This window comes from Sciurus vulgaris, assembly GCF_902686455.1.
Source record: "Sciurus vulgaris genome assembly, chromosome: 11".
NCBI lineage: Eukaryota > Metazoa > Chordata > Mammalia > Rodentia > Sciuridae > Sciurus > Sciurus vulgaris.
In genome coordinates this window covers 54,430,930-54,445,049 of record NC_136472.1, presented here as the reverse complement: position 1 = coordinate 54,445,049, position 14,120 = coordinate 54,430,930, and the positions used below count along the sequence as shown (strand labels likewise).

The 14,120-nt window shown below is 41.3% G+C and overlaps 1 protein-coding gene across 1 annotated transcript; it reads left to right on the top strand.

Moving 5' to 3' along the window:
• The first annotated feature begins 1,670 nt into the window (after window positions 1-1,670).
• Window positions 1,671-13,768, top strand: LDHA (lactate dehydrogenase A). The gene is made up of 8 exons (XM_079105166.1): window positions 1,671-1,828; window positions 3,962-4,111; window positions 5,664-5,781; window positions 7,442-7,615; window positions 8,055-8,228; window positions 9,054-9,171; window positions 12,306-12,429; window positions 13,055-13,768. Exons 2-8 carry the CDS (start codon window positions 3,986-3,988, stop codon window positions 13,217-13,219), a joined length of 999 nt encoding a protein of 332 aa, XP_078961292.1. The 5' UTR covers window positions 1,671-1,828; window positions 3,962-3,985; the 3' UTR covers window positions 13,220-13,768.
• Window positions 13,769-14,120: the final 352 nt, after the last annotated feature.

Sequence of the window (14,120 nt, the reverse complement as noted above, 5' to 3'; positions counted from 1 at the left end):
TATTGTGAGTCTTTTTGATGGATGCATAACCAGTGTTGGGGGAGCTGAGGGAAGGGAGGTAACAACTCCATGGGTGCACGGGTGGGTGGGTATAAAGAAAGACTTTTTTCTCCTCTACTCATACTCAACTCAGAACACTTCTGTGACCAGATATGTGCACTTTTTTTTTTTTCCACACTGAGCAATTCTCTGGTGTTCTATAATTCTATACCAACTAGGTGTTTGATAATTCAATTCATTCTGACATTACCTAGAGATAGCATCTGATCCCACAAGAGTCCCCTCCACTTCTGAACCTACTTGCAAGTAGTAGTTTGTGACCTGTACTTCTGACCAGCCGGCTATAAAATGGGAATCCTCTATATCCCTACTTCACGTTGACAATTTGCTTGGACAGTTCCCAGAACCTAGAGAAACACCTTTACTGGTTTTTTAATTTACTTTTTAAGTTTTTAAATTTTATTTTATTTTATTTTAGTGGTTTTGGGGATTGATCTCAGGGCTCTGTGCATGCTGGGCAAAAGCACTCTACCAGTGGCCATATCCTCAAACTACTGGTTTAGTATAAAAGATATTACAAAGGGCGCACATGACAAACTAGATGGAAGAGAAGTACAGGGCAAGGTCATGGTGGTGTGAGTACTCAGCTTCTCTGCCGTCTCTGTGCACTCTACCCTCCCAGCACCTCCAGTGTTCAAAAATTTTTAGAAACCTTGGAGGTGGGGGTGTGGCTCAGTGGTAAACCATTTGCCTAGCATGCCGGAAAGCCTGCAAGCCTGCAAGCCATGGTTTGGTCCCCGGAAGAATTTTTAAGTTTTTATTGAGCTTAATCTCCAGCCACCACCCACTTTCCTGGAGGTTAGCGGGTAGGTCTAAAAGTCCTAATCCTTTATTCACTTGGCTTTCTTATCACTAAGGAAATTCCAAGGCTTTACCAAATATATTTCATAATATACCGTAGTGGGGAAGCAGTCGAAGATGGGTACCCTGTAAAGAAGAGATGAATAGGGAAGCCAAGGCAGATAGAGGAACTAGCATGAATAAAGGCACAGAGGTAAAAATGTTTTAAAAAACAAAAATGGAACTCATAGAAGTTGAGGGTAGAATAGTGGTTTAGGGGGATGGAGAGGGGTGGGGAGCGATATTCAAATAAAACGCAGCACTAACAGTTCTTGGGTATGGCTGGAACTCATGCCCGTGGGGTGGGGCAGTGGGAAGTGCAGACACGAATGTAATCACCCCGCAAGACCTGGGAGGCCAAGTCTCCCTTGTGAGTTTGGGACTTGGAAGGTTCGGCAGCAGGGGGGAAAGGAGTGTCAGTCGGACAAACTGACGCTATGTAGTATTTTCCTTCTTTCATTCAACAAATATTAATCGAGCGTCAGAAGCAGTTCCAGGCCTTGGGAAACAGCGATGAAGAAACAGGTCGGGGTTTCCTTGGCAGTAACGTGCACATTTTACGGAAGAGGAAGCCGAGGGTCTGCCTGACTCTGGCTCACGGATATCGCCCGGGCTTCTGCGGCCGAGGGGCAGCGTGGGGCTTTGGGCATTCCCTTAGATGTCCCGGCACACGTGGGTTGGCCGGCGGGTCGCCTGTCCGGCTGCGCGCGCCGCCAGGGCCTCTCCGTTGCCCCGCCCGGCTGGGCGCCCGCCCCCAGCCCAACCCACACGTGGGTTCCCGCACGTCCGCCTGGCTCCCCTCCTGACGTCAGCTTCGAGGTTCCATTTAAGGCCCCTCCCGCGCCCTGCCCTGAGTGCTGGAGACGCTGCTGCTGAGTGCGGATTCCATTGCTGCGCGCCCCCGACGCCTTCTCAACGTGCACTCCCGGTACGGTCAACCCCGAGCGCACTGCACCCAGAGGGGAGGGAGAGCGAGCTGCTTATGGCTCCGCTGGCCCGCGCTGCTGGCGAAGGGGTCCCTGCTGTCTGGGAGAGACACCGCTTCCCAGAAGCTGATTTCGGAGACTTGGGCGGTGGCCTTCGATGCGTGGGCTTGGCGCCCACCGCTCTCTCAGCTTTTGCCCTAAGCCGCGTCTCTGGCCTCGCGGGAGGCGAGAGACCCCACCCAACCAGGGTTGATACTGCGGGTGAATGAGGAAGGAAAAGAATAACAGATCTGAGGGTGGGGCATGCCTCCGGGCTCGAAATTGGCGAACAGCGCAAAACTTTGGTCCGGTTTGGGGAGCTCATGTTACCCCCAAAGCCTGAGTACGTCTGGAGAAAGGTTCCTGGAAGCCGGAGAGGCGCCGAGTCTGCGCGGTTTGTATTTTTGCCCTGGGACTCTCGAGAGGTGGGCTCCATGGGGGTTTCTGTTGCCTTTAGATTATAGGGTGCTCTTTGTAGAAGTGACATTTATTAAGCTGCTGGGGTATTCAGAGGCTGTACTAAGTGCGGAGCGTGCAAAGATGAAGCAGGCAGAGTTGCAGTCCTCCCGCACCTCAGACAGTCTATCGAGAATAGTATCCGCGTGTACCATCCCTTTTTGGCAAAGAGGAAAACCTAAAGCTGGGAGAGAGGGCATCTCTAAGGTCGCAGTGAGTGGCAGAGGTGGGGAGGGTAGACCCTCGTTCTGCAAGGCTCTTGCCACAAGACGCACTCTCGCCCCTACCATGGAAGGGAACCGTGGAGCACAAGGCTGGAGGTTTTAGTGAAGCCGGTTCATTGCAGGAGAATTCCTCCCTTTCCCCTGACAAGTTGCAGAAACCTTGCAAGGCTATCTAGAAATAGCAGTGATTTGTAAGGAGAGACCCGATTCCAGCTTGGTTACTCTGGGCTGCCTGCCTAGAGATTCTCTCTGATATTTTTGCCCCTTGGAACTCTGTCAAAACTAGACGTGGTGTTTGGGGGATGCAACATGTGATTCCCTCTGGTGAGTGCGGTGCAGGGTTGGATGGACAGAGTGGAAGATCCCTCCTCAGGCTCTGGAATTCGAGGGTTCCACCAAGTACCTCTTAACCTTAGGGCTTCAGCCATTTCTGCACTTCCTGTACTGACAAAATTTCCTAATACCCGGCCTCCCGCCTTGCAACAAAGACCACCACAAGAGCTACACGTGGCCCCTCCCTCCTGCTTGGTTAACAGCCCTTGATATTGTGATTTGAAGTCTGCATGGCTCTACCAGGCCAGGGAGGCTGCCAACCAGGCTTCACATTGCTCACGTGTGCTTCAGGGTACTAGTAGTCTAAAGTCTGACTCTGAGCATGCTCCACCTGACCCACACAAGTGGATGGTTCCTGGTGGGCGGGGCTTACCCCTTAACCCCACCCAGCATGGTCCAGCCTACTGCCTCTTAGTGGCATACTGCCTCTTAGTGGCATGCAGCCACCAAGCTGCTTCTCTACCCTCCCCCAACCTCTGTAATGCGCACGCGCACTTGCTCAAGTTTCCTGGGTCTGGATGTTCCGGATCTGGGCGGGGCGTAAAAACCTAGGGCCAGATGGGGAGGAAAGCAAGTGTGCAATGTGCGCATGCGCCAACATCACAGCACGTTCCTTTGCTTTTGGGTGGTACCTTGTAGCCGTTAGTGGCGCTTTCTGCTTGTACTTTTGGCCCTTAGGGCTTTGCACTGTACTTGCTTTACGTTTCTAAGTGGCCAAAGGAGAGCTTCTCAGTGTGTGGGCGGCTTAGTGATTTTTGTCTGAAGAGAGGCCTGCCCTTCTAGGGGCTAATAAGCCAAGATGAGTGAGCCGTCAGGAGGCTATACTTATACCCAAACATCGATACTGTTCTTTCATGCCAAGGTGAGGTCCTTCACATCACATTCTGGCCAGGCCAAACCCTGGCATTAGGCTTTTAAACCTTGTTTGCCACCTTTAGGTTTTTCTCTGTCCACTTTTAGTCATCTCTTGTGACTTTTAGTGACAATTTCCCAAAGAAAGTAAAGTAAGCTTTTTAAAAGAACAGCTCTTGGTAAGTAAACAATATTTCAAGAGGATGTAGTGACAGTGTTTCTCCCCTATAGATTCCTTTTGGTTCCAAGTCCAAGATGGCAAGTCTCAAGGATCAGCTGATTGTGAATCTTCTTAAGGAAGAACAGGTTCCCCAGAATAAGATTACAGTTGTTGGGGTTGGTGCTGTTGGCATGGCTTGTGCCATCAGTATCTTAATGAAGGTAAGTGAGAGTCCATCACTCCTAAAGCCGATGCCTTGGCTCCATCCTCTCTTCAACCTTCCCCAATAGTTGCATTGTCACATCGTACATAAAAATAGGAAGGTTCAGGCACTCATTCAAAGAACTTAATGTGAAACGCTTTGAAACATGGTGATATACCAACAGGGTTATCTGAAATAAAGTTTCAAAGGTGGGCTGGGGGTGTGGCTCAGCACTAGAGCACTCACCTAGCAGGTGTGAGGTACTGGGTTCGATCCTTAGCACCACATTAAAAAAATAAAGTATGTGTCCACCTACAATTAAAAAGTATCAAAGTTTACAGAGATGGAAACCTTGTAATTCCCTGTATTGCCTACCAATGAGAAGGAAGAGTTCATGCCTTTAAATTAGTCAGACTCTCTTAAAGTAATAACCTGTACATATGGTAAAATTAAAATCATCATGTGGGATTTTTTTTTTTTTAATACAGGCATGAGTATTAGAAGGGATAGGAAAGGGAAAAGGGACACTTTTTTAAAACAATATGCCTTTATTTTATTTGTTTATTTTTATGTGGTGCTGAGGATTGAACCCAGTGCCTCACACGTGGTAGGCAAGTGCTCTGCCACTGAGTAACAGCCCCAGCCCAAGGGGACACTCTTAAGAGAGACAGTGTGTTGCTGAAGACTCAATCCTTGTCCCTGATACCAGTCTGATAACAAGGACACAGTTTTGAAGAAAAGGAAAAAGGTTTATTGCTTTGCTAGCAAAGGAGAGTCGTGTGGGAAATCCTAAACCCTCCTCTGCTCCAAACCCCATATTGCCACCTTTGTTATTATCAATTATAGGACTAACAATTAGAAAAGAGAGCTTGTGAGTAAAGAACACGTTTTACAGTGTTTAAAACTGATTTATACCAGAAAGTAATTGAAGCAATTTTTAATATTAAAATATTTGAAGTTCAGGGGTCTGGGTCTGAGTGGCAGAACAGTTGCCTAGCATGTGTGAGGCACTGGGTTCAATTCTCAGCACCACATGTAAATAAATGAATAAAATAAAGGTCTGTCAACATCTAAAATAAAAAATGTATTAAAAAAAGATTTGAAGTTCAGATTTGAAAATTCTTTATGAAAGTAGAATGATGACTTCTGCATTCTGAACATAAATGCACTGAAGTAAGAGGGACCGAAGGCAGAAATGAGCTATGCAGAGATTTTGTAATAGCACAGCTCACTTTGTGTTCTTAGAAGAAGCCATATAACACACTGACTCTATTTTTTTGGGGGGTGGGGGTGGGGGTGGGTACCAGGGATTGAACTCAGGGACACTCAACCACTGAGCCACATCCCCACCCCTTTTTTGTATTTTATTTAGAGACAGGGTCTCACTGAGTTACTTAGTGCCTCACTATTGCTGAGGCTGGCTTTGAACTCGGGATCCTCCTGCCTCAGCCTCCCAAGCTGCTGGGATACTAAAGTAGCAGAACTCCCCTATGCCAGAAATAGAAAGTTTTGCATTCTAGAAATCTTGCAATGGCAGTTTCCCATTTAACTAAAAATTTTATGTCTTTTAGGACTTGGCAGATGAACTTGCACTTGTTGATGTCATGGAAGATAAATTGAAGGGAGAAATGATGGATCTCCAGCATGGCAGCCTTTTCCTTAGAACACCAAAAATTGTCTCTGGCAAAGGTTGATTTCAACAAGTTTATATTATAGTCCACATTAGATGTAAACTTTTTTTAGTGCAATATTTTATAATAGAAAGCCATTGACTACATGCTAAGGCAGACAAATATGACCCAAAACCTGGGGGTAGAGAGGTTGGGGAGAGTAGGACAGAGACCACAGGCTTAGACTAGGAGCCTTTCAGTAGACTGCTGAATGGGTTGGATCTGTTGCTTCAGTGAGAGCATTCTTTGATGGTGACAGAACAGGCAATGACAGTCCTGGAGACACCACAGGCCTGCCTCAGGGCCTGCTTGGAGCACACAAACACATAGAGCACATTTTGTCTTAATAATAGCAGTGGGAGGTGCAGGAGACCTCCAGGGCTTCAGCATCTGCAGCCAACACAAGGAACTTGGAAATGCCTGTGAGGGTTTAGTTGCACGGTTTCAGTCCCACTGGCTTGCCACTGTTCAAGAGCAGTCAACCTCGGGCAAGTCAGAAAAAACTAGATGTAAATTTTTTTATCCACCTCAAAGTCCTAGCTCTTGGAAGATTTTCTTTTCATACAGGATAGAAAAGTCTTAAAATAATTTTGCATTGGTACCTATGGATATCAAAGTTCAATCTGTACTAGATGGTTTAAAATGGAAATCCAGTTAGTGCATTATGTGGAAACCATCTGAACTAGAATGTAATGAGTAAAGCCTCAAACTTTAAATTTAACCACATTGATTCAAGTACTTTTTTTTTTTTCTTTTGTGGTGTTGTAGCATTTAACCCAGGCCTTGCACATGCTTGGCAAGTACTCTACCTCTGAGCTACATCCCCAGCCTTCAGATATTTAAGTGTTCTTTTTCCCCCACTAACTTTTAAACAGTAACACAAGCTTGAGAATAGGGTAAGCGAGCCTGTTCAGCAGATATTTTTGACTTGACCCTTTCAGACTCAACTAGCACCAGCCTGGAATGTGGGATATGGGCCCAAATAGTGTCTTTTGGTACTTGAAAGTCCTTGGCAACTCCCAGTATCAAGTATCCTGTGCTTTAGGGCATGGAGAAGCAAATCATGCTTGTTAAATGTAAAGGCATCTCTGCTTTAGAGGGAGGAGATTGCTTGTCTGTTGGTAGTAATTAAGTAGTTAAATAAATTCAGGATTAAGGAAGAGTATGAACATTGAAATTAGGGAAAGAATTGGGGATGTCTAAGAAGTTGATTTAAGACTCATAAACTTGGTTCCTTCCAGTTCTCCTGGTGATAGTTATATAGAGTTATAATATAATTAAAACTACACTACCAGGAAGGTATTGACTTCCATTTAAGAAGCCACAACTATAAAACTGAAAAACACTGGTCCTTTTCAATTTGTAAGTGTGATGATTGTGTGTTTACGTTCTTGTGTGAAATGTCTCCCTCTAAGTCTTGTTATGACATCAGTGCCCATCTGACATAAAAAATTAAAAAAACTCTGAAAACTAAAGGAAATGAAGACTCTGCCTCAAAACTGGAAAAAAAAAAAAAAAAAAAAAAGAGGGAGTGGGTTGCAGTTTATCAGTAGAGTGCTTGTCTGGTATATGTGAGGCCCTGGGTCCAATCCTCAGTACTAAAAAAAGGGAACAAATTTTTGCTGGGTAGTTAACAGTTCTCTTAAAGGCATTAATATGGTGGTTTCATTTTTCTCTAGACTATAGCGTGACAGCAAACTCCAAGCTCGTTATTATCACAGCTGGGGCACGTCAGCAAGAGGGAGAAAGCCGTCTCAATTTAGTCCAGCGTAATGTGAACATCTTTAAATTCATCATTCCTAATGTTGTAAAATACAGCCCACACTGCAAGTTGCTTGTTGTTTCCAATCCAGGTAAGACTTAACTGTATAAAACAGATGATCTATAGTAAAATTGATGGAGTATGTTATATTCTATATGTATGAATATATTTCATTTATTGCTCATTTCATTTCCCTCCTGAGAGTGTTTTTGTAAAATAGTTAATTATGGAAGATTAAATGAATAGAAAACCTGAACATAGTTGGAAGCTAAAATTAGTTCTTTGCCCAAGATCTTAGATAAGAAATAAGTTTGACTGATTGTATTCTCTTAATTAATGCAGTTTATTTTCATAAAACAATACTTGAATATTTGGTGGACTTGATATGTAGTACAGAGACTTAAAAATATTAACAAAAATACCAATTCATCATGAGCAGTATCAAGATCTGTACAGAACCATGTATCTGTAGTGGCTAATCATTATCTAATGAGTCACCTAATATCTCTGTCCAAATGTTGTTTTCATAGTGGATATCTTGACCTATGTGGCTTGGAAGATAAGTGGCTTTCCTAAAAACCGTGTTATTGGAAGTGGTTGCAATCTGGATTCAGCCCGGTTCCGTTACCTGATGGGGGAAAGACTGGGAGTTCACCCATTAAGTTGTCATGGGTGGGTCCTTGGGGAGCATGGAGACTCTAGTGGTAAGCATAAGTTATTTTCTGCTTTTGTTTACAAAAAGATTGCATTAAAAAATGCAGGTATTTTATTATTAAATTAGACCCTAAATCAGATATCCATTAACTAGGGTAGACTAGTTTCCTGGAATCTACCATTTGTATAATTGTATGCTAAGAATTAATATTTTAGCCATTTTATGGCAAGGAGAACAGAATGAAATTTAGCTTCTATGGATGTAAATAACTATGGACATATTTCTTCAGAATTGAACCTAGGTTTTCATGTATACTTAGCACACACTTTACCCCTGGATATCCCCTCACCCTTAGACATGTGAAAGCCACAGTTCTTAGGATAACTTTAGTTGGCCCTGAAAAGGTCAGCTACCCCAAATGGAGTCCAAGAAAACATTCTGGGAGGCTGGGCCTGTAGCTCAGTGGCATATATGAGACATGTGGGTTCAATCCTTAGCACCACATAAAATAAAATAAAGGCATTCTGTCCATCTACAACTACAACTGCAAAAAAAAAAAAAAAAAAAAATTTAGGAAAAAAAAGAAAAGAAACATTCTGGTACTGTGCAGAGTTCTAAGTTCCTTATGTCAAGAAAATTCTCCTTATGTTAGTGTGCTATCTTCATATTTCAAATATATGAACTAAACAGTCCAACAAATGAGGGGGAAACAGGTTAAAATATATAATTCTTAGTTTTATATAATCTAAATGAAAATCTAAGAGTAAGGACATTGGTTTTGACCACTTATGTGTAACTTCCCTTGGCAGATAGTAGAATTGAAAATAGCATCTTGATGCATAAAAATAATTGTGTGCTGTACAATTTCTTTTAGTACCTGTATGGAGTGGAGTGAATGTTGCTGGTGTCGCCTTGAAGAATCTGCACCCAGATTTAGGCACTGATGCAGATAAAGAGCATTGGAAAGAGGTTCATAAGCAGGTGGTTGACAGGTAATAAGTTTCATAATCTGGCAATATGGGAGCTTAAAATTTATTATTTTTATATAAAAGATTAATTTTTTGTGGTACTAGAGATTGAATCCAGGGGTACTCTACCACTAAGCAACATCCCCAGCCCCTTTTTAAAATTTTTTGAGACAGGATCTTGCTAAGATAGTCTGTCCTTGAATTTGCAATCCTCCTGCCTCAGCCTTCCAGATTAATGGGATTACAAATTGTAACATTAAAGTGCTACCTTCTTTAGATGTTCCATCAAGGATGTGTGAAGGTCATGGCAGGCTCATGGACAGGGAAGATCTTTAATATTTTCCTCAGGCCTCTCAGGTGCATGCCACCATGCCCTGTTATTTTAATAGTACTTACATCCAAATACTTTGTTAAAGAGAGAACTTGTTTCCTTTTTCTTTCTTTCTTTCTTTTTTTTTTTTTCATGGTACTGGGAATAGCCAGGGCCTTGCACATGCTAAACAAGTGTTCTACTGCTGAGTTACATCCTAGTAATTTTTTAAGACCTTTTTATTTTGAAATGGTCTCACTAAATTGTCCAGGCTGGTCTTGAACTTGCCATCCTCCTGCCTTGGCCTCCTCAGTAGCTGAGATTAAAGGTATGCACCATGGAGCCTGGCAACACTTTCCTTAAGCTTTGTTAAAGGTCATACAATAAAGACAGAGGGAACAACAACAAAAAAGAATAGCTAAAATAAAAATTAAGAGTACCAAATGCTGTAAAGGATATGCAGATATTGGATTCCTCATACATTGTTGGTTGGAATGTAAATGGTACCACCACTCTGGAAAACAATCTGACAGATCCTTTAAAATTAAAAATGGATTTTCTATACAACCTGGCAACTTCATATAGTGAATCCCAAAGAAATAAAACACAAACAGGTAAAAATATTAAAAATTACAGGCATTTTATTAATGCTAAAATACCCTTTTTAAATGCAATAATTTCTCTGTAATCTGATAAATCTTTGCTTATATATTTTTTATTTTTATTTTTTTTTAGATGTCGATAGACCTTTATTTTATTCATTTATTTATATGTGGTGCTGAGAATCGAACCCAGTGCCTCACACGTGCCAGGCAAGCACTCTACCACTGAGCCACAACCCCAACCCCTGCTTATATTTTAAACTATTAAAATGAAATAAATTAGCTTGTCTACCCTACTGGAATATGAGTCTTCAACATGTATGATTTATTCACTTAGGAATATCTTTTTTATTTAAAAAATTTTTTTGTTACTGGGGATTGAACCAGGGGTACTTAGTCACTGAATCACATCCCCAACCCTTTTTTTTATTTTGAAACAGGGTGTCACTAAGTTGCCTAGGGCCTCACTAAGGCTGACTTTAAACTTGTGATCCTTCTGCCTCAGCTTCTGAGTAGCTAGGATTACAGGCATGTGCTACTGTGCCTGGCAGGAAAACCTTTGAAATCCAAGTTTTTATTATACTCTTTGAAAATATAAACACAGCTACCATCTAGGTGTGTTGGTATACACCTATAATCCAGGGGGCTGAGGTAGAAGAATGGCAAGGTCTAGGCAACTTAGCAAGACCCTGTCTCAAAATAAAATAGAAAAAGAACTGGCGATGTAGCTCAGTGGTAGAGCACTTGCCTAGTATGTGCACGGCCCTAGGTTCCATTCCCAGGAAAACACACAAATACATACACACAGAAATAACTAGCTTCTTTATTCAGATGATAATCGTTACAAGCCAGGTCTAGATTCAACATGGTACTAGTAAGAAGTATTTACTAACAAGTTGTTGAAATAGGAAAGTTTTCCACTTGGCATTATTTACTTTTAAACTATGGTTATGTGTGGACCTATAGAATTGAATTATTATTCAATCATAGTCCTTGGTTCATAATACATGTTTATACAAGCACTATGTGCTGCTTGTACCACTGGAGCTCCTTATATTTTCATAATTCGTCTGGGCAAGGCTCATTTGTTTTTGTGTAATTAAATAAAACCTGTGAACCTACCACCCAGCAAAGAGACATTATCATTAGCTGTCAGCTGACTTACTATATCTTGGGTCAGAATTACTAGTCTGCTGGTGTTTGAAAATTATTTAAGTGAATTTGTGCCCTACTCCTCATCCCCCTGTCTCCCTGACACTCCCAGTTGAGATAAGCTGATAATCAATATGCCGTGTGTAATAACCTAATCTTTCTAGATTTACCTTTTCCATTTGAAATGCTGGTAATTGAATCCTGGTCTTTGAGCATGCTAGGCAAACACTACCACTGAGCTACATCCCCAGACCCTGGATTTACCTTTTTTTTTTTTTTTTTTTCTTTTTTTTTCTTTTTTCCAGCAATCGGGATTGAACCCAGGGATTCTTTACCACTGAGTTACATCTTTAGCCCTTTTTTTATTTAGAGACAGGATCTTGCTAAATTTCCCAGATTGACCGCCAACTTGATATCCTCCTGCCTCAACTTCCTGAGTCACTGGAATTATAAGCATGTGCCACCATTCCTGGGCCCTGGATTTACTTTTTAAAATCTAGTATTACACTTCCTTTTTCTTTGCTTTGTTGCCACCACTCTCGATACTACATTTCCCCCCCCACCCGCTTGGTACTAGGTATTGAACCCAAGGATGCTCTACTGCTGAACTACATCCCCAATCCTTTTTATTTTTTGAGATAGGATCTTGCTAAGGTGCTGTGGCTGGCCTTTAACTTGTGATCCTAAGATTCCCAGGTTGCTGAGATTACACAAGTACACCACTATTCCTGGCTCAATATTATACTTCTAACAATTACCAACTTTGTTGTTGGTAGCTATAGTTGATTAGTTTTGACAGTTATATAATGTTCCTTTATGTCTATACCAAAATTTGTTCATTCTGTTGGGTGGCAGTGTACTTCTTGCTTTTTTTTTTTTTTTTTTTTTTGGTTGGCCATTCCAATAGTACTGCTGTGAACATTCCTATTCTTGATGTCCCGGTGTATATGCAAAGGGTTACCCTTAGATTATAATGCAGCTTTGTGGCATTGTTAACTATGAAGCATGTGTTCAGTGAAAGCTTTGTTTCTTTGTTTCTCCCTCCTACTTTTCTCTGCCCTTCCCTATCCTTCCTTCCCTTCCCTATTCTATAGTGCTTATGAGGTGATCAAACTAAAAGGCTATACATCCTGGGCCATTGGACTGTCTGTGGCAGATTTGGCAGAAAGTATAATGAAGAATCTTAGGCGGGTGCATCCAATTTCCACCATGATTAAGGTAGGTCCATGTAGTGATACATTGTGTTTGAGTGCTTCATTTCCATTTTGTTGTTGTTGCTGTTGTGGTGGTGGTGAGGAAAGTGCCCTGCCACTGAGCTATATCCCCTGGTTTTTTAGAACAGATTTCTTCTGAGAAAGCAGTTAGATTAATGGAAGTCCTGTTCACTGAAAATGAAATTACTTAATGCACTCAGAATTTTTTTTTTCTTTTTGAAAGAAATGGTTGACATGTAATATAAATGTCCATTTATACTGTTTAGCACATATATATTTGATCACTTGACTGAAAAACTCTCACTGAGTTATATTTAGGTAGGTGGAAATCTATAGAAGACAGATTTTGCCATTGGGAAAAATAGAAATCAAGTTACCACAGTAATAATAAATTTACATAATAAATATCAGAAAGTACTATGTGTAACCGTGATAGTCTTTCTCTTCGTATATACATCTTGTTGGTGGTTTAGTGATTTTCTTTTACACTTGTCATTATATAAGTGAACATCTGGAGATTTCTGCTTATCAAGTTGAAGTAAATAAGCTTCATAATTGTAAAGAGTGTAAATTTTGGGAAACCCCAGAATGTATAGACAAAATGTAAAATGTTTTCTTTTTGTCTTCAGGGTCTCTATGGAATAAAGGATGATGTTTTTCTAAGTGTGCCTTGCATCTTGGGACAAAATGGAATCTCAGATGTTGTGAAGGTGAATTTGACTCCTGAGGAAGAGGCTCGTTTGAAGAAGAGTGCAGATACGCTTTGGGGGATCCAAAAAGAACTACAATTTTAAAGGCTTCTAATGTCATACCACTTCACTGTCTAGGATACAACAGGATTTTAGTTGGAGATTGTGCATGTTGTCCTTTTATCTGATCTGTGATTAAAGCAGATGGCCTGGGAAAAATATCAATTTCCTAAAGTTAGAAATAGGAATGGCTTATAAAACCCTACAGATATCCTGACACTGGATGGTACTTAACTTACGTAGTCCTAAAATAGTGTAAAATAGTAAAATAGTTCCACCATCTCTGAGATACCACTGCCAGTGTTGCACAGGCTCCAGTTGCCCTTCAAACCAGATGGTGACTTCATCAACCATAACCTAGTCCAACTTTTTATTTTTTTCATTTAGTCACATCCTGGAATCTAATGTTAAATCCAATATTGCATGTCTTGCGTATAACTGTTCTACAGGATTTTATTTTGTGTATTATATGTATTTGTAGTGTACATTTCCACATAATGTAAAAAGAAATATCTACAAATGAACAATGCAACCAGCTGTCCACGTGTCATACCAACTGAAATATCAAATAAACCTTGAACAGTGACCATTCTATTAATTTCTTGTTTTGGTACTGGGGATTGAACCTAGGGCGCTTTACCACTAAATTGCATCCCCATCCCTTTTTATTTTTTATTTTAATACGGGGTTTTGCTAAGTTGCTAAGGCTGGTCTCAAACTTGGGAGCCTGCCCTCACTGGGATTACAGGCATATATCACCACTTCTCACCAATTTGAGACATGAAGGTGTTTTTTTTTTGGGTTTTTTTTTTTTTGTTCTATTACTTGGAAATAATAGGCTCTTGGAAAACCCTGAAATAATTTTCTTTCATGGGGTATTTCCTAATGAGTAGATGAGTTTAATATGAATTTGTATGTTAAGGGTGTAACTAGATTGGGTCATCTT